The sequence below is a fragment of the Lentinus tigrinus genome (assembly GCF_003813185.1).
Source record: "Lentinus tigrinus ALCF2SS1-7 unplaced genomic scaffold L226scaffold_5, whole genome shotgun sequence".
Lineage (NCBI taxonomy): Eukaryota > Fungi > Basidiomycota > Agaricomycetes > Polyporales > Polyporaceae > Lentinus > Lentinus tigrinus.
This window is the reverse complement of record NW_027137914.1, coordinates 802,075-820,984: the sequence shown is the minus strand read 5'-3', so window position 1 is coordinate 820,984 and position 18,910 is coordinate 802,075. Positions and strand designations below refer to the sequence as shown.

Here is an 18,910-nt window from a genome sequence, read left to right as displayed (position 1 = left end):
TTGCTTATACTGTGCGTTATTGAATGGACGGTCGAGAATCCCCGTCTCTTAGATTGTATCGACACACACATCATACTTCCGGCACTGTATTCCTTGATCTTCCTTCCTTTACGATACAGTCTTACATATTTCTGCCCATCCACTACCTACTAACGTCCTATATGCCCCTATGCTCTATGCCATTATGTCCTTTTATGCCCTCCTATGCACCTCTATGCTTACCATCCTCTCTTCTTCGTTCCCTGGTTTCGAGGTTCATCAAGCGACAATGTACGTTACACCACCTACAGAGCGCAGAGCACAGAAGTCGTATTGTCTACAATGTAATTGTATTCTTCGGTGCGTATGGATCTGGGGCTGCGACGTGATGTGTAAGGCGGTTATGCCGCTTGAGACCATGATCGTCGGAGTTGGCGTGGGTCGCCCAACTTGTGCGCAGCACATAGGCACACTCGTTTCGCCTGTTCTTTTCCCAACCCCACCATATTGACCATCAACCCACCCGCAACTCCGTTACATCGTTTCCACTTTGACAGACGGTCTCACTGGCCAAGGTCGGCCCCAAACTTCTCGGATGAATCTCATATATAGGCCACTTCCGATGTGCAAGCTCCATTAGCAAACGCCTCTCTTTCAAACCTCCAACTCGAACCTAACACACCCCATACTCCACTTATGTCTTCTCCATCCAAGATCGTACTCTGCACGGGAGCCAACCAGGGACTCGGTTACTGGATCATCCAAGTAGCTGCGTTGCGGGACCCAGCATCCACGTACATCCTATGCAGCCGTAACCTCGAGAACGGTCGAACGGCTCTCCAGAAGCTGAAGGACGCGGGAGTGACTGCGAAGGTCGACCTGCTCCAGCTCGAGGTCACAGACGACGACCAGATTGCCGCTGCAGCCAAGTACGTCGAAAAGACCTATGGCCGCCTCGACGGTGAGCATCCGCCATGCCCCATGACAACAAAGAACTAATTGCCTCCTGAACCTGCCATGCCGCAGTCCTCATCAACAACGCCGGCATCCCGCGCGTCCTACCTGAGGACGACCTCCCCGCGCTCCGGCGCACATTCAACGAGCTCCTAAACGTCAACCTCACCTCCGTCGCCGTAGTGACGGCCGCGTTCAAAGCTCTACTATACAAGTCCTCCGACCCAAAAGTGATCAACATCTCCTCGGGGCTCGGGAGCTGCGCGAACTCGCTCACGAAGAAGATGGGCCGCGCGCCGGGGTACGGGGCGAGCAAGATCGGGCTGAACGGCCTCACGGTGCACATGCAGGTCGCGGAGAACGACCGCGTCGCGGCGGAAGGGCAGGAGGGGAAGCCGTTTATCCGCTTCTTCGTGTGTGCGCCGGGGGCGCTGAAAACGGCGTTCAACAATTACTTCGCGGCGGGGAGAGAGCCGGAACGCGGTGCGGAGGTCGCAGTGCATCTCATTGCGGACGACAAGAAGAGCTACGAGGGCGGGTCATACTGGGAATTTGAAGAGGGGGAGATGAGACGGGTTCCGTGGTGATCCGGGGGGTTACGAGAATTGTATAGTGGGATGCTGTCTAACCAAATAAACCTGATGCTGCAGGACCAAATCAGTATAGTGAAGACCATCACAAGCAAGCAGCCACTCACCTTAGATAGGAGACCTATGGATACAGCACGCAAATGACATGATCATGATGGATACTAGTACACGAGCAAAATCACCACTTGACCGCAAGCCCTACAACTTCGCTCTCCACTGCTCTATACTGAGTCCGGAACAGTCGCTGCCGGCGCGACTCAGCCTTGTCGTCCAACTTGGTCGTCCATTCGATCTTGCCTTCTAGTGGCGCTGCCTTCGTGATCTCCCTCAGCACCCGGCCCGCAAACTCGTCCGCGAGCTCGAAGGGAGACCCCAAGTTAGACGGCTTTCCCTCTGCAGGTGGCGTTGGGGGCGGTGTGGGCAGCGTTCTCCAGTACGCAGCCTCGACCTTCTTCGTCCACTCCTTGTCTCCCCACTTGGCGCTGATCGGTGCAGCGGGTAGAGACTCCTCCGCGCCCAGGCTAACCCCACTCTCCTGCCAGTCCCTCGACAAACCTTCCGCGTCCGTCTGTGCTTGCTGCACAGGGCGCAGCTGCCCACCGCCATTCACGCACCCGCTCGGGCACGCCATCACCTCCACATAGTCGTACCCTCTATCCTCCTGCACGGCAGCGGCACCCTTCCTGACGGCCCGTCCGCGGACACCGGCCAAACGGCCAGCCGCGCCGCGCCCGACTTGCACGCCCGCATCGCGTCCGACCTTGCGCACGACGTTCTGCAGATTGCGGAAGCCGTAGCACTTGGCGCCCCGGAAGACGACCTGTCCGGTCTCCCGGTGGGTGAGTGTGTATTCTTCGTAGTCCGCGGACCGCACGTTCTGCGTCGTCAGCTCGAGCGCGCCGGGGTCTGGCGCGGAAGAGATGATGGTGGATATGAGCGACTGCAGATACGAGCCGGAGCTTGTGCCTGGATGCATGAGCAGCTCTGGGAACGCCTGGGGATCCGCGGCGACTGTGGTGGGTGTTTGGGCGAGCCCGAGCGACGGTGGGAGACACGGGACGTTCTCGTCGGCCACGGGGATCGATAGGTCCCAGCCCTTGTCCTGCATGAGCAGCTGCAGCTCCCCGGTAGTGATCACACAGTCGACGTCGCGCGTCGCGTACGCTTCGTTGTAGAAGTCTTGCCGCGAAGCTTCGAGCTTCTTATCGTAGCACGGCATCACCGTGATATGGTAGATCTGATCAGGCCTGCAGACGATCCCCGCATCCCCCCGGGGAGGCACACGACGATCAGCACCGGAAGCGACAGACTCTATGGGAGAAGGCTGGGGAAGAGACACGCACGTTTTGTTCCATTTCGTGCCCAGCCACTCCTTGACGAGCGTCCCCATGACCTGCTGAGGGCTCTTTGTCCGGCTAATGAAGGGAAGCATCTCTGCGTGGGTTTTCTCGGCGTAGCACACCCAGCCCGGACACGCGCTTGCGAGCATCGGGAGCTTCCCCTCGCCGCTCTTCCGTTCAGCGAACTCCTTCGCGTGTTCGAGAAGCGAGATATGGCGCGCGAAGGTCGTGTCGTATACATGCTCGAAGCCCAGGACGTCCCTGCAGAAGACGCTTACTCGCCGCAGGACCTGAAGAAGGCTGACAGGCTGGGACGAGCTGGATGAGAGAGAAGCAGCAAGCGAGGCCAGGGACTGGGGTGCAATGGAGATGACCGGGAACCTGTAGTGGCAGGATGGGGGTGGTGGATTGTTCTCGAGGAAGTTGAGCACCTCGGCATGGGACTGCATGGTGATGAGAACCGATTCTGCGGAAGTGATGCATCCACTGTTCAATGGCATTAGCACTTCTCACGACATATCGTGCGGCCCCAGGATCAGCAGCGAAGGATGATACGGTATTTCTCCACTCCTATCGTGTTTCGTCCACATCAGCAACACAATTCGGGACCGTGACTCGGGCGGAGCTCCGTCCGTCGATACACCACCACTCATTGTGATCAAGACGTCAGTCCTCCTGCGTAGCAGTATACAGCCTAAAACGACGAAGCCCTGACCGTCTTTTGAAAGGTACAGACGGGTGTGGGGTGGTAGCCTCCGCCATTACGGGACATGCATCGTCTGGTTCGAGACGCAGTGACGAACGCATCCCTCCAGGAGTTTGGACCGGCGAAGCGTATTTTCGAGCACCAGTACCGCATATATGCAGTCTCTCTGGCACTCCATCGCACCATGCTAGTGTTTTGGCCAGACTGCCGAGATCGGAGAAAACCACTTGCACGGCAGAGAAGCGAAACAGAGAGGGAGGGTACCATCGCCGCGAATTCTGGGCCACGCACACAGCTGGAAGACATACCTGCAAGCCAAGCAGTCATTCAGACTGATCTCCGCCGTCGCCAGCTTCTGCTTCGCCGGCCCCGATCCCGCCGCCTGAGCCTTCGTTCCGAGGCCGTTCAGCGCGACCTCATAATACGACCCGGTCGAGTCAACCTGGATCTGAGTCTGTATACACGTCGTCACGTCGTGAGAGATGAGCCGTACGTCGCGAGCTGTGGTGCTCACGCTGGCAGCAGCCGGGTCCTGCGGTTCGGGCTTGTTCGTCTGCTCGACGGGCTTGATGCAAGCTTGCGATGGTGTGATGAAGTCATTCAAGTCCGTCAACGTCTGCAGCTCCGTCACCATACGATACCATCCTAGAGTATCGGAGGACGCACCAGAGCGCCAGAAAACGCCATGTCGTGGTGGGAATGCAGCAGGAGGGAGAAAGGGACATGTCGGAGCAGGAGCCCTCTGACTCCAGAGCAGTCTGACAAAGATCTCGATCAGCAGCACAGCCACCCGACGCGTCCAGATCTGGTAACTGATGCGGTCCTCGACTCCTCGACCGACCGACCAGCTTGACCGCGGCTCCCTGGCCAATCCTCGACACCCCGTTTCGTCCGTGAAGCGAATCGAGGCCGTTTGTCGAAACGTTCCTGACGAGATCAAGACTGCCCGATGGTGTCACTGTGGCTCCTACATATATATTTTCCTAGACCTGCAGGCTGCCGCTGCACGACCATACGTATGTCATTCCGTCATTCAAGACCGTGACCGTGGTCCGTGCGTTCCCCGTTGACTCATGCTCGTGTTTACGATATCTCAGATAGCCTGGACTCCAAAAGCTGCGTAAGACAGCGTAAGATTTGATACTAAACCACCGGGCGGTACATACCTCCGAATCGGCCGATTGGCACGGGGATTTCATGTTTGCACCCGCGTGGTCTGGGTGCCCGACTCGGACGGAAGTAACAACATGTTCTCTGTGGTTCTCTAGACCCCTGACTCTGAGGTGGTTTTGAACCCGGCGTTTCCGATCGGTAGTCAACAGTCAATAGTCAACGCCAATCTGTGTGGCGCCGTGCTAGTGCTACGCCTTTTTCGAATCCGCCGCGAGTCCCGACGCGACGATCCATGCCAAGTGTCCTTGCGGAGAATCTGAACTTTGTGCAAACAAGCGCACACTTCATGTGTTTCTAGGTCCTGCTGTCCTCGTCTGGGTCTTTGAGCACGACATCGATCCGTCAGTCTGCGGCGCCGACGCGGAAGTTTCAATGGTTCAATGTATCTGTCCGGAACCTCGAGCTCGGATGTCCAACATCGATGCGACTCGTATCAGATCCTCGACCAAGAAGAAACAAAAGACAAAAAAAATCGAAAAGTTCAATTGCGAAAAAAGCCCACACATTGCAAGTTCGGCCGAACCGCGTTCGAGCGCAATCTTATTCAATAATCATCAGCCTATATATTCACTGCGCAGCGCGGCTGGCGGTTTGCGGTCCGCAAACCACAGGGTTTTACGTTTGACTTTGATCCGCCACTCAAGGTCACCCATGGACCACACAGCCAATCTCCAACCGACGATATGTAGATGGATCATGGATGTAGATGTAGAAGATCTGCCCTTTCGACGGAACCAAGCGACCGCCGGGATGCGGATGCGGACGCGCCCGGAACCCAAGGTCGACACCGAGGTCCGAGACTCGTCTACGGTCTGAGTGCCAAGGGGTCGATTCGAGAACCTCGGTGCCTCAGCTCGGTGCCTGGCTGTGTCCGACTTGGACAGTCACCCCAGGCCGCCGGAAGCAATGTGCTGATGTCACTCAAACGCCTGGAACCAGGACTGTGGCGGCCAAGGAAAAGAACCCAGTCAGGCTGTTCATGATCAGGCCGCCGCGCAATGCAAATGCGAGGTCGAGAAACGCTGCGGGCCGCAGGGGCGCGCGCTGCCTGCGCAACGGGGCACTCGTGTTAACCGTTACGAGCTTCCGGTTCCACAGGGCCGAATTCGGATACCGAGCAGATGTGAGCGATGTTTCGCAGATACCAGGTGGGGACGTGCAGAACAACCAACTTAGGGATGTACGCGCCCGGTCGAGTTTGGAAACGACGTGTATCACCGTTGCCATTCTATATTTAGTAGTAGTAGTGCCGATTAGGTAGGGAGCGTGGTGTAGATAGACGAGGCTGTAATGTATGTATGCGTATGTAGAGTACTACCAAGTTGGATGCGCACCGGGACCGGCCCTAGACGCGAGCTTGTACTTGTAGTTGTAGTCTTCCCGCCGACCAGCGATGGAGATTGGAATGCCATGGAGGGTGGTGTCGAAGAAGCGAAAGGCTTGGAACTTGCTCGGTCAACGGCCAGAATCAAAAAGAATATGTAGCAGTAGATATTAGATATGATTAAGAAACGAGTCGAGTCGTGCAAAACGAAAACGAGAAGAGACAAAAAAAAGAGATGCAGGTACGAATGGAGTACAACACTTGTATGTGTGGAATACTTGGGGATCATCGACAGCATTGATACAGCATGATGAAGAGGAATGCGTGGATGTGAACGTGGGACGTGGACGATGCGCGAGTGTGCATGCGGAAAGACGGTGTGAGGGAGTGACTAGACGGGATTAGGGTAGCGGGAAATGCGACGTTCGAATCGGGTCATGGTCAAGTCGGAAGCCCGGTGCCTCGTGCTAGCGGCGGCGCTGGCCAAAGTACGGGTAGCACTCTGGGCAGAACTCGGGCCTCACCGCGGTGATGGTCTCCGAGGCATCCGGGCCGAAGTACTGGAGAGGCGCAGGTGAGCGGGGGCGATGAGAGGAAGGGCGAGAGACGTACGCGGTCGCAGCTGCAATTAGGGCAGGGGTTGCGGTGGCGACGCGAGTTGTAGCAGTATACATTTTCGCAGTCAATCTTGCGCAACTTCCTAGTCTGGATGACTCGTTAGAACGAAGCGAGTGATAGGGTTGCGGAGGAGACGAGAACTCACAATTATGTAGTGCTGTAAGAAGCAGGGAGGGTGACGTCAGGAGAAGCGCCGGGGAGAAAGTCTATCAGGAGAGACGCACGCCGCAGCCATACTTGGTTCCTTCGCTGCGAATGAGAGTGAGCGGGATGACACGGTGGCGGGAGCGAGGGAGCGGACTTACGTCTCGAGGCAGCACATGTTGGGAGCACAGCAGCGAGTGATGGCAACCTTAAAAGCTAAGGGACCGTAAGCGAACCCGAGAAGCACCGAGGGCAAGATGAGATGTGATGGGCTTACGGGAGTGGAAGCGCGGATGGGCAGGGGCGCGGAGAAAGTGCGGAAGAGGGGGGAGGGGAAGCACGGAGGTAAGGGGGAGGGGGGAGGCGTGGATGGAGTAGTGGGAAGGCGGGGGAGTAGGGATTATAGGCGTCGGAGGGAGGGAACGGAGGGGATTATAGAGGGGGATGGTAGGACAGGGAGCGGAGGAGGGCGTCGGCTTTATAGGACGTCGGGCCGTGGCCACATCAAAGGAGAGCGTGCAGCTGCTGGAACACGTTGAATGCAAAAGCGGACGTCGAGTGACAGGTGTGTGCACGGGTGATCCGACAGAGATCGATAAGCGGCAGAGGGAAAGAGATGAAACCAAGAGGCGGTTGGCAAGGACGAGGGCAAGTGGAGATGTGCCGATAGTGGGCGACCCGTGGGCGTGGGCGAGGACCACGGCGACGCGCGCGTGGCTGCATATGCACTGCACACCGAGCAGTCACAGGGGCTCCGTCGTCCTCGTCCCCTCCTCCTCCCTCCGACCCGTCGATCGCCCGAGAACAAAGACGACGCCAGCTGCGTGGGTGCCCGCGTGCCCGCATGACCCGCGATGTTCGTCGCCCATTACGTGCTGCCCACCCGACTCTGACTCTCCTCCGGCCTCCGTCCCGATCTTCCTTCCGGAGCTGCGCACGGGCGCTCCGCACCGGCCACAGCGTCTCTTTTTGGCATCGTCGCCACGCGAGCCGCCGAGGCAAACAAACACCGGCATGACGACCTCCTGCCGGTCACGCCCTCCGCCCTCCCGCCCGCACTTGCCGCCCAAATGTCCTCCTCCTCCTCCTCCCTCAACCCGACCACACGCTCCCGCACCCTCCTCTTCATCTCTTACCGCGACTCTCGTGCTGGCGCATCCCGTTCACGACGCTCACGAATCATCACAAACTACGACGAGGCCCAGGACGACGACGATGAGCACCAGCACCTCATAAACGCCGACCCCGGCCACATCTCTATAGATGCTCAACTTCCGCCTAAATGGTCTGTACCACATTACCTCTTTCGGTCTCCTTTCTCCGCCTTCAATATCGTTCCGTGATGTGCCCGTGAACACATCAGGGCATGCACCCCAGCCGACAGCGTGGTGCGGAGGTGTATGTGCGCAGCGCGAGGCGTGTCTTCCCCAGGGCCACCGCTTGCTTTGGAAACGCGTGATGCCCTCTTCTCTGTGGCCTCCCTGGGCGTGTGGCCATGTCGGCATGTCGGGGAAGCCCAGGGTTCGGAGCGCGAGGTTGGTCATGCCGTTCATCTCGCTTCTGCATGACAATCGTACGGCACAATGAAAGCACTCGGCTTGCATTGCCAGTCCATCGTACGTCCTCCCTCTGCTGCGCCAAGGCCTTCCATATACCTTCTTCCTGTGGCCACAGTGCACTTCGCGGGCTTGTTCGGTCCCTGACACATTGACCGCACTGAGTGCCACCCTCGCCCCCCTGTTCTTGAAGACAACGTCTGAGCGACTCGGAAGTTTGTCCGCCGGACAAAGTCACAGCACGTCCAGTAGTCGTACCTTCTTCCTTCCCGTGGCCACAGCGTTATACACTTCGCGGGATCGATGTTGCCCCATTCTGCAGAAATCTGAGCGACTGGGACAATATCACAAAACGTCACAGTGACCAGCCGTGCCTCCTTGCCTCCTTTACGCGTCGGAGGTGGCACGAGTGTTACGCCGTGACGTGTACAGTGCAACCCTTTGTCCTTCGGACAGATGTCAGTCGATCTGACTTGCTGTTCTTTGGGCAGTCCCATAAGCTCTTTGGGTCCCTGTCTGACGCCCTCGAAGCTCAAGACTTCGTGCATGCGGTCACGATGTTCTGAACCTTGAGCTGCTGTTCCATTTCGACTGTGGCATGCCTTGAATTGAAGACATGACAGGTCCAGCTCTCCTTTCTTTGGAGTCACCTTGTGCAGTGACTTCCTTCGCTGCTGCCACCCTTGTGGTCCCCCTGAGGGTGGGTTTACGCTGTGTCCTGTTGTCTTCACATATGTCCATAGGGCTTCTGTGTATGCGGCAGCACGCATGTCCCCTTGTGCGGAGCTATCGCAGTTTGCCAATTTTAGTGCGAGCTCGGACATAACAGTTGCGTACAACCCATCGGGTTGACCCACACTATCTGAAGGGCTGTTTCCGGCGTGCCTGCTGAGGAGACGTGCTTGTCTATCTTCCACTCGGGTATCATGACAGCATATCTCGTTCGTTTTCGGGTCGCTGCTTTCATGACCGTCCGTGGTTAATGCGCCGCTCCATTCTGCTCAGAGATTAGTGTGCCTCCCTCCAGCGTACGGTGATCAGTGTGTCCGAGGGTTTTAGTGCGAGCTCGGACATAACAGTTGCGTACAACCTATCGGGTTTACCCACACTATCTGAATGGCTGTTTCCTGCTGTGCTAAGGAGACCTGCTTGTCTATCTTCCGGTCGGGTATCGTGACAGCATGTTTTCATTATCGCCGCCATCCTCATCTCTACTTTTCATGAACGTTCGTGGCCATTCATTCTGGTCACTGTATACCGCGAGATTAGTCGGCCTTCCTCCGGCGTACGGTGATCAGTTTGTCCGAGCGTGACATGCTTTACCATCGAATATGTTTCGTGGCCGCGCATCTTCACGTTCGCCGGCATGCCCGCTCGTGTTCGGCCGGCAAGCGCGAACATTGACTAGTCGCTGTTCACATCTCCGATGATGCGGAAGTATTGCAGTCAGGTGCTAATCTATCGAATCGCAGGGTCGATATCGGTGATCAAGTGAAGGAGATCCTCGCTGGTATACAGACTAAAAGTATGTTCCGTTCCTACGCCTCGTTTTCTCTTGATACAGGGTGAAAGTCGTGGGCGCACTAAGCCTAACTCCGTCGTCTGCCAGTCGCTGCACTCGACAAGCTCCACGCAAAGCATGTTTTGCCCGGGTTCTCGGACCGGTCGGCTGAAGAGAAGGAGATAGAGTCTGCGACGACAGACATTACCAAAGTAATAGATGGTTATCGCTTTCCGCTCTGTCAGTGCTCGCTCACCTGTGATTGCCTCCATCGCTTTTATCGGTGATCAGGACTTCCGTCAATGCCAGACTTTGATCCAGCGGATAGGGTCGGTACCAAACCACTCCTTCCCTCCTTCCCAAGCGGGCGGGTCACACCATCATCATGAGCTCGCCGCGAAGAACGTCCAGCGGGGCCTCGCAGCGAAGGTCCAGGAACTGAGCGCCACATTCCGCAAGAAACAGCGCGTGTACATGGACAGTGAGTCTTCCTATCGCGGGTTTGCGCGACGATCGATGGTGCCGTGGACTTCGCAGGCCGTGTGCTGACCCGCTGTGCGTGTACTCCGCAGAATTGCAAGGGCACGCGATCAAGAACCAGGACCTGCTGGCGGCATCGGGCGCGGTATCGTTGAGTGGGTCAGCAGGGATGTCTGCATTGGACGAAGACGTGGAGGCAGCGGCTGCAGTACGTCGACTTCACAATCGCCGGTTTCTCGTCGGCGTTACTGGCGGAGCGTTGGGACGCTTGCTGACGTGCGTATTCAGTCGAGCGACGGTGCGGTGCTGCGCCAGGTCACGTCGGTGGACTTGAACCTGCAGACGCGCGACCGGGAACTTACGGAGATCGCGAAGAGTATTGCGCAGCTGGCGGAGCTGTTCAAGGACCTCTCGGCCCTCGTCATCGACCAGGGCACGCTTCTGGACAGCGTCGAGTACAACGTCGAACAGACCGCGGTGCACATGGAAGACGCTGTGAAGGAGCTGGACACTGCGACGAGGTATGTGTTACATTGTCTCCATTACGATGTGCGGGCACCTCTCCGGGGCTCGCTTCTCGTGCTTCTCGTGTGGCTACTGCTACCTTTGGAGTGTCGAGCGCGCAGCCACTAGTTTAGTCGTGGTTGTAAACGCGCGCATAATCCTGGAACGCGGCGCCTGCGAGCGTCATGGCGGATTCTTCTTCACCCCTCCTCGTGCTTTCTGCGACACGTTTCTCTTTCGCAGTTCTCCGGAGTCAGGGAGTCAGAAGTACGGTGCTAACGCAGAACGTGCAGGTACCAGAAGAACACCGGGCGGCGCCAGTGCATCTTCCTGCTCCTGCTGATCATCTTTGGGCTCATCATCGTGCTCATCTTCAAGCCCCGCCGGCACCACTCTGCACCTCCGCCGCCATCGGGTGACCAGGAGCAGGGTCAGGCTCCAGTTGCGAGTGTGGAGGAGACACAGAGGCAGACGCAGACGATGGCTTTGGCTGATGCTGGATTGAGGTCAGTGGGGTTGGACACGCTGACGCTGGACGTCATGGCGACTCCGACACCTGTGCCCCGGATGCGGAGGGTACGGCTACGGGAGAGGACGAGGGGGAGGGAGATGCATCTGTATAGATGATTGTTCGTGAGACCCATGTTGTGGTTGTGTGCGTTGTTGGCTTATTCGACCTTATGATATGTTAGTTGTTACCCTAGAATCCATATAGTCTCTGGATGAAAAAGATTGTCTCTGCCACACCCCGAAACATCGATATGATTGCTGTTGTCCTGCGACGTCTCTCGTTCGACCACGTGCACTACATACATACGTTCCCCCCAAAACTCGCCGCGCTCCACTCTTCCCTACTCTTCCATGTCTTTAACAACTCTCTGCCGACCGTCGAGAACAGTTCAAGCTCGCTTGATCCCAGATTGACAAATTCAGTGCGCAGCCGCACTAACAATCGCCTCGGCTTTCTCCTCGTTCTGTTCACCCAGCTGCAAGTGGGGACAGTGTGGCGAAGATGCCGGGTTGCAATTTTGCTCCCAACCCTCGATGTCACCCTGACAGATAATACTGTATTCGCCAAGTCGTCGCTGTGTGCATTTTCCCTGCGTACCTGAGCCGAGGCCCGGCGATACTGATGCAGCGGAAGGCGCGTTGCTGGATCTTGATCCGAGTCGAGAAGGTTATGTCACTGCCAGTCCGCTAGTTACGAGCAAAGTAGGCTCTCTCTCTCTCTCAGCTCTCTCCGCAGCCACCACCATCTCGTCGCCCTGCGCGCGACGCACACACTCTTTATCTCTCCTTCTCATTCACCTCGCGCACTCTCACACTGGAGAGAACTTTGGGAGGACGCGCAACAAGCTGCTACATACATACTGAGAATATAGTGAGTACAATTCTCTGCCTCGGGCGTCCAAGCCCGCGCTGCCGTCTTCCCGCCATCTCACATTTCGCTTCCTCTACGCGCGCACCAGGGCTAGTTTCAGTCTGGTCTACAGGACGAGCCCCGAATACATATATCGCCGGCCTACGAGGCTCTTCAGCCCAGCTCAAGCCTCAGAATCGCCACCGCGAGCGACGACTCAGGATGTCCGGAGGCCCACAGTACGCCAGCGCGGGACGCGAACGCGAAGACTCGCTCTCGAGCAACTCGCCCTTCCACGACGACAACGCGCCCTCGCCGTCCTACCCGCCCCAGACGCGGCCGCTCCTTCCTCAGCAGACGACGGGAAGCTCGTCGGGCACGCACGTGCACGTCGCGGAGAACCAGCTCGCGCACCCGTATGGCCAGTACGACGCGGAGCGTGCACAGACGTACCCGATGATGGACCGTAGGGGGAAGACGATGCCGATGCCGACCCCGGGAGGAGGAGGAGGGGACAGCGTGGACTTTGGATCGGGCGGGGGAGGCCATGGGCGCGGGCAGAGCAGGAACGCGAGCTGGGACTTGCTGGCGGGGATGCGCAAGTTTGAGCAGGGGTACGAGCAGTTTGATTCGAGGAATGCGAGCGAGGCGCATCTGGCGTTCGCGGATGGGGATATCCCGAAAAACAAGGTGCGTTCCCTCAAGTCTAGGTGTGTTGGAACTTGGTCGTGTGACGACCCCGGGGCGAAGGACGAACGGTGGCGGGACGGGGCGATCTGTTAGTTGTGGCGGGATACGATGCTGACGGACGACCTGCGATAGTTTGCGAGGTTCTGGAACTACCTCATCAACGTATCTATCGTGACGCGATGGATGCTGTTCATCGTGCCGGTGCTGGCTATCATCTGGATACCAGGTATCCTCCAGTTCACAGAGTTCCCGGATGGCAGGGTGCGTACGATGTGGTTGATCTTTTTCGTAGCATTCATCAACATATGATCTCTTACAGATATATGGCATCAAGCTCATATTCTGGAGTATATGGCTCTCCGTGGTGTGGGTCGGCTGGTGGGCTTCGTTGGCGACATGGTAAGCCTTCCACACATCCCGTGGTTTCTGTGGCGTTGAGTTCCCGCCGTAGCATGTTGCTACCCGGATTACTACGGAACACCATTGGCGTTATCATCGTCGCCGCTCGAAAGTACATCGACTGGTTCGAAGTATTGTACCGGTAAGCTGATGCGGGGTTACGAAACCACGACTCAGACTAACAGCGAGGCAGATATGGAGCGTTCTTCGGGTGGTCCCTCGCCGTTTGGATATCATACAATCCGCTTATCAACGGCAGACAAGTGACGAACAACTCAAGCTCGCAGCAGACCATCGACACCCTGGGGAAGTTGCTGTTTGGCCTCATGATATGCGCGGCCCTGCTCTTTGGGGAGAAGGTATCCATCCAGTGGATTGCGGGCAAGTTCCACGAGCGGTCGTACGCGGAGCGCATCGCAGACCAGAAATTCGCGATTAGGGTCCTCGTTACTCTCTACCAGCATTCTACGGACATCCCGTGGCGTTCAGATACCCTCCGCGATGGTCCGTCCGGAGATTCGAAGAGGAAGACGATGCTGAATCCTCAGAGGATCTTCAAGAGGGCGCTCAAAGGCGTGCGGAACGCGGCTACTACAACGACTACTGTCCTCGGGACTGTCGCGTCCGAGATTGCTGGGACGTATGTACGCTCGACAATTTGCACATTGGTTGAAATGCTAACACCGCACTTGCCAGATCTCTGCTGCAACCGAACTCGCCACATGCGATGGTCAAGACTGCTCTTGACTCCGCGAATAAATCACGGTTGCTCGCTCGCCGCCTCTTCTACTCCTTTGCTCCTCCGGGAGCGGACCGCGTTGTGGTAGAGGACATCGCACGGTTCTTCACGTCTGCGGAGGAGGCTGACCACGCTTTCTCGATCTTCGACAAAGACAGCAACGGTGATATCAACAGGGATGAGATGGAGATGGCTTGCATGTACGTATCGCTGATTTGTGCGTGCATAACAGCCAGACTGAATGTTCTCTGCAGGGAACTTCATCGCGAGCAACTGTCCATTGAACACTCGATGCGTGATCTGGACAGTGCCGTCGGGCGACTGGACAACATCTTCATGTCCTTGTACTTCATCGTCGCTATCCTCATATTTGCTGTCATGTTGGATGCGCAGGTCGCCACACTGATCACCAGTGCCAGCACACTTGTTCTCGGTATGAATCATCACAGGCTCGGAATCGTGAACATATGCTGAACCATTGTCATAGGTCTGAGTTGGCTGATCGGCAGCAGCCTTGCGGAGGTGCTCACCAGTATCATCTTCCTATTCATCAAGCATCCGTTCGATGTGGGCGACCGCGTCACAGTCTCGAAAGAGACGTACACTGTGAAGGAGATCCGGCTTCTCAGCACGATCTTTCTGGATGGCAATGCGTGTCTCGTGCAGGCCCCGAATACCGTGCTCAATGGACAGGTGCCTATTAGTTTCCCACTGTTGCTTGCACGTCGTTCGCTCATCGACTTGGCGGCTTGTGTCTACAGCTCATCCATAACATCCGGCGCAGTCCACAGATGTCTGAGCCCTTCGAGTTCGACGTGGCGTACTCGACCTCATTCGACCAGATTGAGAAGCTGCGTGCGATGATGCTGGCGTTCCTCAAGGTAGAACGTCGGGACTACCAGCCGATCTTCGACATCTACGTCATCGGTGCGCACGTCCAGACGTACACTCGACCATGACGCCGATCCGTCTAACACACCCTCTCTCCAGACATGCCCGAACAGGGGAAGATGACCCTCCGTGCAGACATCAAGTACAAGAGCAATTGGCAGCAGGGCAGCCTCAAGGCGCAGCGCCGGAACAAGTGGATCTGTGCCCTCAAGGCGTCCATGGAGAAGCTGAAGATCTTCGGGCCTTCCGGAGACCCCAATGCGCCTTCCGGACCGACAAAATACACCAAGGTCCCGTACGAGGACGTGCTCAAGAAGGAACAGGAGGCTGCAAGGCACGCGCCGCAGCCGTCCTCCGGCAGCGAACTCCATATACCAAAGTCCGACTGGACATTTGCGGACCAGAACTCAGCGATCGGTACGTCTTCCCCCTTCCCTTCAAGCTTCGCATGTGGGCGTGGGCATGAGCGTGTGTCCACGAGTGGCACTCCACGAGGAGTTGGCAATTGAATGTCGAGTACTGACCGCTTCCCCGCCCTTCACAGTCGACGACTCGCAGGACGTGTTCGGCGAACGCGATCAGGTAAGCTCGCGCGATCGATTCAATAGGCGTCATGCGGCAAGAAGCTCACGATTGCCTATGTCCGTTCAGCTGTACATGACTCGCCCCCGCCAGACTCCCGTAGGCACGCCGCGTAGTCGCCCTGGGCCGATCCCGACCATGCCCACCGCAGTCACCATGCCGGCGCCCACGACAACGCCGCAGCAAATGGGCATGGAGGAGATCGAGCTGAGGACGCCGCGTGCAGACCAACAGCAACACAACATTTGAATGGCGTAGGCCATAGTGATGGGGGTGACATAGTTTCGGTGATAGATCTCTCTGTAGCATATCCTTATTCCCTTGCCATTGGCTTACTGGCCGCATCTCTCGCACATGCTGACTTGCTTCATTCAAGTTCACCTACGTACTGGTTACTACCGATGTTACGACTCCCACGACATCTCCTTGCATGTATAGATTCTCGTGACTCCGAACTCCTTGCGGTGCGAGGCCGACAAGCAAAAGCCACAATAGAGAGCAATAGGACAATACACAAATGGTACAAGCAACACACATCAACCCACGTTCCATCCGTTCTGCTGCTGAGACGGGCTCCCCCAGCCCTGGGTCGCAGGGCTACCCCAACTGCCAGCATTCGAGCCGCCAGCGCCGCCAGTCGGGGCGCCCCAGCCTCCTCCAGAGCTCGGGCTTCCCCACCCGCCAGCCCCAGTCGGGCCCCCGGCGCGGGGTGGACTCCACGCTCCGCCTCCTCCTGCTCGTGTTGGGCTCCAGCTCGCTGCCGGGGGTGCACCCCACCCACCTGCTTGAGGAGGTTCGTGGCCGTTTGGCTGACCACCAAGTGCGCCACCACCGCCGGCTTGGAACGCGTCGGCCTCTGGAGGCTCGGGTTTGAGACCGACAATGAGGTTAGCTAGTTTTGTTTGCAGTTCTTGGAGACCCTGGATATGCAAGATGAGTCCTCAGTATCGTAAGAACCATGAGATTGGTAGAGAGTTCCGTGCCGGTGACATGGGTGGGTATACTGGACGAGGTAGGTGGAAACGGAGAGCTGCAGACGTACCTTCTGAACGACCTCCTGTGCACCAAGACTGCCGTCTGTCTCCACTTCCATGTAGTATTTGTTGGGCTTCGCGTTGTAATCGAAAGGAAGGTCGTCTCTTGGTGGTTCTTCCTCCTTCGCGTTCTCGCTCGTAGGCCACTCTGCCCGCGCATCATACTCGTACCAGTAGGACGTGTGCCGGAGCTTGTTGTGTGGGTCGTACTCGAACGCGACGGCGGCGCATGGTGACCATTTCGCATGCTCTTTTGCGATGCCCTTCTTCGCGATGCAGCGCACCCTCAGCTCCTGACCTTTCCGGATTTTGCATATGAGGATGGGGGCGGCGTCCGGATCGCCTGGTGGTGACCAGAAGGATATCTAAATGTTTGGATAGAAGGGGATGAACAGGCACACGCACCTTTCCCAACAGGATGCCCAAAGTTCTCCACCCGCTTCGCAAGCTCCTCGCCTCCGTCGTCTTGGTCATAACTCCCATATGGGCCCGGCTTGCTCGTGGGGACGACGTCGAGCATGTTGCTGGTGATATCCATGGTGCGCCCAGCTTCGTTGCATGCTACGTCTAGACGCAACTCGATGGCGCAATATTGACATCGGACCTCGCATGTGCAGTCCTAGTATTCGAGGGTCGGCATGCCTTCGCGAGCGAGGGGAACAGACAAGGCAGCGTACTCACCCGTGTATACCGCATAGCCTCGTCGCACGCTGTGCTCACCAGTGGGATCATGCCCAGTCGATGCGCGATGAACTCGTCCGGCAGGACCGTTGTGTTTGTCTCGATTTCCACCATGTCAATGGCTGCGAACCAATGCACATGAATCTTCGCGCCCCTTTTCGTCTCGAAGTATGTACTCACCAACGGTGGGTATGTCGGCCATCATGACTCTCCGGAATGAGTTCGCGAACCTATACGTATAGCACCGTCAACTTGATACTTGGGCGGGTGGCTGGAGGAAGTACGAACGAGAGGTCGACATTTTGGAGGACGAAGTTGACCGAGTTCTTCTTCAGATCTCGTATGCGCACTATCGGTTCTGAGGACCCAGAGCTCTGCATGTCGTGAGCGAGAGAGGGAGGACGGGGAACGTGGGGGGAAGAGGAAACAAGTTCGCTACAGAGCTGAGTCGCGCTGAACAAGCCACCGCGTCCGTCGAAAGCGCCTAAAAGTGCAAGCTCCCAATATGGCAGGTGTAGTAATCGTATACTTCAGAGAGTGGGTACCAATGCGGAATGCGGCTTTATAGGGTATGCTGGCACAGTCAAGCATACTTGTACCGAAAGAGGACTTTTCTAGCCATGATATCTTTCCAGAATAGGTAGGGAAAACCCGTTTGACTGCAAATACCCGCGTAAGATATCCATGACGCGATGGAGAAGCGAGAGCGGCATATCATAGCACATTTCGGAGAAACGCACAGCATTGCGGCTGAGAAGCTTACAGATGTGTTTCTGTTCTGTACATTGCAACTCTCCTGGGGCCGGACGTGCCGCGAGGGCAGCCAGAAGGGCCAGTATGTCCATCAGAGAGGGCCAGAGTTAACTTAGCACGCGTGGCTATGTGCGATACATCTATCCCCAAGCCTGGTATGCGAAAGTAACGTGCTTCTCAGCAGCTGGGAGTGACATGATAGGTTCATGGACCAATGGGGTGGTGCGGTACAGCTACTGTCTCAAGGAGCCATTGCGAGACTTGTACCTTCCTGCTGCTGAACCGCGGATGGCCGCTGTATCACCGGTGAAATGAGGAAACAGACTGGCAGTCTGGCGCAGGTTATTGCCAATGACGCATGGCTCGGAACCAGCATAGGATGCGTCTTTTTCTTCCTGTTCCTGTCACGAAGGAAGCCTCGTCGTTCCACCGGATCCACCAACAGTGCATATTCTACCAAAGTTAGATGCTTGCGATTCGATCAAGATAGGACTCCAGCTCTGCTCCATTGTTTCTCCATGGGTCTCGCCCGCGAGTTGCCACTAGTTAAGCTGCAAATGTTCCACGCCCCGTTTTCAAGCTTGACGGCTGGAATTTGATGTTGAGTCCGTGTGTGAGCACTTATCCCAGCACATATCCCGATGGCGTTTAAACGCATGTATTACGCCACGGTTTCACTGCAGTCTGGCAAGTCTGCACGGGCACAGTCAGCGTCTAACATCTGAGAAACCACATTAGCCGAAAGACAAGGTCAAGGAAGTATGGAGGAATAACCTGCCGTCTCGAGGACCCTGCGGAGTGATTGAACCATCGGAATAGGACGGGAAGGCGATGCTGACGCACTCACATATTCTTATGAAGAGACGGCGCGTAACGAGCTGTTGGAAACGTGTCCTCACTCTCTTCCAACTA

The 18,910-nt window shown here is 56.8% G+C and overlaps 9 protein-coding genes across 9 annotated transcripts; 6 read left to right on the top strand and 3 right to left on the bottom strand.

Moving 5' to 3' along the window:
• The first annotated feature begins 59 nt into the window (after positions 1-59).
• On the top strand, positions 60-682 carry L226DRAFT_290358 (uncharacterized protein). Its single transcript, XM_067673620.1, has one exon. It carries the CDS (start codon positions 170-172, stop codon positions 488-490), a length of 321 nt encoding a protein of 106 aa, XP_067538937.1. The 5' UTR covers positions 60-169; the 3' UTR covers positions 491-682.
• Positions 471-1,579, top strand: L226DRAFT_531711 (short chain dehydrogenase/reductase family protein). The gene is made up of 2 exons (XM_067680130.1): positions 471-940; positions 1,006-1,579. The coding sequence occupies exons 1-2, from the start codon at positions 676-678 to the stop codon at positions 1,518-1,520; spliced, it is 780 nt and encodes a 259-aa protein (XP_067538936.1). The 5' UTR covers positions 471-675; the 3' UTR covers positions 1,521-1,579.
• Positions 1,464-3,501, bottom strand: L226DRAFT_290373 (iron hydrogenase). The gene is made up of 3 exons (XM_067673621.1): positions 2,867-3,501; positions 1,631-2,770; positions 1,464-1,577 (listed from the first exon to the last, which is right to left on the bottom strand). Exons 1-2 carry the CDS (start codon positions 3,361-3,363, stop codon positions 1,702-1,704), a joined length of 1,566 nt encoding a protein of 521 aa, XP_067538935.1. The 5' UTR covers positions 3,364-3,501; the 3' UTR covers positions 1,464-1,577; positions 1,631-1,701.
• L226DRAFT_290467 (uncharacterized protein) lies at positions 3,499-4,301 on the top strand. The gene has a single exon (XM_067673622.1). It carries the CDS (start codon positions 3,634-3,636, stop codon positions 4,216-4,218), a length of 585 nt encoding a protein of 194 aa, XP_067538934.1. The 5' UTR covers positions 3,499-3,633; the 3' UTR covers positions 4,219-4,301.
• Positions 4,302-6,448: 2,147 nt separating this feature from the next.
• On the bottom strand, positions 6,449-7,169 carry L226DRAFT_290069 (uncharacterized protein). Its single transcript, XM_067673618.1, has 6 exons — positions 7,106-7,169; positions 6,990-7,044; positions 6,909-6,933; positions 6,830-6,841; positions 6,679-6,771; positions 6,449-6,626 (listed from the first exon to the last, which is right to left on the bottom strand). Exons 2-6 carry the CDS (start codon positions 7,004-7,006, stop codon positions 6,534-6,536), a joined length of 240 nt encoding a protein of 79 aa, XP_067538933.1. The 5' UTR covers positions 7,007-7,044; positions 7,106-7,169; the 3' UTR covers positions 6,449-6,533.
• A 727-nt stretch (positions 7,170-7,896) lies between these two features.
• On the top strand, positions 7,897-10,731 carry L226DRAFT_531706 (uncharacterized protein; the record flags this gene model as incomplete). The annotated part of the gene is made up of 4 exons (XM_067680129.1): positions 7,897-8,113; positions 9,857-9,909; positions 9,994-10,097; positions 10,177-10,731. Coding segments are annotated over 4 exons (632 nt in total), but the record flags the coding sequence as incomplete, so codon positions are not given.
• On the top strand, positions 10,233-11,737 carry L226DRAFT_531705 (snare-domain-containing protein; the record flags this gene model as incomplete). The annotated part of the gene is made up of 4 exons (XM_067680128.1): positions 10,233-10,366; positions 10,458-10,573; positions 10,654-10,886; positions 11,163-11,737. Coding segments are annotated over exons 2-4 (602 nt in total), but the record flags the coding sequence as incomplete, so codon positions are not given.
• Positions 11,738-12,079: 342 nt separating this feature from the next.
• L226DRAFT_290276 (uncharacterized protein) lies at positions 12,080-15,729 on the top strand. The gene is made up of 12 exons (XM_067673619.1): positions 12,080-12,250; positions 12,339-12,919; positions 13,052-13,180; positions 13,239-13,318; positions 13,371-13,460; positions 13,512-13,958; positions 14,015-14,257; positions 14,312-14,490; positions 14,545-14,750; positions 14,819-14,984; positions 15,048-15,530; positions 15,600-15,729. The coding sequence occupies exons 2-11, from the start codon at positions 12,452-12,454 to the stop codon at positions 15,455-15,457; spliced, it is 2,418 nt and encodes an 805-aa protein (XP_067538930.1). The 5' UTR covers positions 12,080-12,250; positions 12,339-12,451; the 3' UTR covers positions 15,458-15,530; positions 15,600-15,729.
• A 162-nt stretch (positions 15,730-15,891) lies between these two features.
• On the bottom strand, positions 15,892-17,673 carry L226DRAFT_558326 (insert subdomain of RNA polymerase alpha subunit). Its single transcript, XM_067683234.1, has 6 exons — positions 17,534-17,673; positions 17,426-17,475; positions 17,246-17,367; positions 16,970-17,183; positions 16,573-16,907; positions 15,892-16,450 (listed from the first exon to the last, which is right to left on the bottom strand). Exons 1-6 carry the CDS (start codon positions 17,623-17,625, stop codon positions 16,067-16,069), a joined length of 1,197 nt encoding a protein of 398 aa, XP_067538929.1. The 5' UTR covers positions 17,626-17,673; the 3' UTR covers positions 15,892-16,066.
• Positions 17,674-18,910: the final 1,237 nt, after the last annotated feature.

Excerpts from the sequence above, each read along its gene's own strand:
- L226DRAFT_290373 (XM_067673621.1), bottom strand. The coding sequence starts at position 3,363 with ATGCCATTGAACAGTGGATGCATCACTTCCGCAGAATCGGTTCTCATC. Across the intron at positions 2,771-2,866 it reads GGCACGAAATGGAACAAAAC|GCCTGATCAGATCTACCATA; the intron begins GTGCGTGTCTCT and ends GATCGTCTGCAG.
- L226DRAFT_290467 (XM_067673622.1), top strand. The coding sequence starts at position 3,634 with ATGCATCGTCTGGTTCGAGACGCAGTGACGAACGCATCCCTCCAGGAG.
- L226DRAFT_290358 (XM_067673620.1), top strand. The coding sequence starts at position 170 with ATGCTCTATGCCATTATGTCCTTTTATGCCCTCCTATGCACCTCTATG.
- L226DRAFT_531711 (XM_067680130.1), top strand. The coding sequence starts at position 676 with ATGTCTTCTCCATCCAAGATCGTACTCTGCACGGGAGCCAACCAGGGA. Across the intron at positions 941-1,005 it reads GACCTATGGCCGCCTCGACG|TCCTCATCAACAACGCCGGC; the intron begins GTGAGCATCCGC and ends GCCATGCCGCAG.
- L226DRAFT_290276 (XM_067673619.1), top strand. The coding sequence starts at position 12,452 with ATGTCCGGAGGCCCACAGTACGCCAGCGCGGGACGCGAACGCGAAGAC. Across the intron at positions 13,181-13,238 it reads CAGAGTTCCCGGATGGCAGG|ATATATGGCATCAAGCTCAT; the intron begins GTGCGTACGATG and ends GATCTCTTACAG. Across the intron at positions 14,985-15,047 it reads CTTCGACATCTACGTCATCG|ACATGCCCGAACAGGGGAAG; the intron begins GTGCGCACGTCC and ends CCCTCTCTCCAG.
- L226DRAFT_290069 (XM_067673618.1), bottom strand. Across the intron at positions 6,627-6,678 it reads CTAATTGCAGCTGCGACCGC|TACTTCGGCCCGGATGCCTC; the intron begins GTACGTCTCTCG and ends GCGCCTCTCCAG.
- L226DRAFT_558326 (XM_067683234.1), bottom strand. The coding sequence starts at position 17,625 with ATGCAGAGCTCTGGGTCCTCAGAACCGATAGTGCGCATACGAGATCTG. Across the intron at positions 17,184-17,245 it reads AGGCTATGCGGTATACACGG|GACTGCACATGCGAGGTCCG; the intron begins GTGAGTACGCTG and ends CTCGAATACTAG. Across the intron at positions 16,451-16,572 it reads CACAGGAGGTCGTTCAGAAG|GGTCTCCAAGAACTGCAAAC; the intron begins GTACGTCTGCAG and ends TTGCATATCCAG.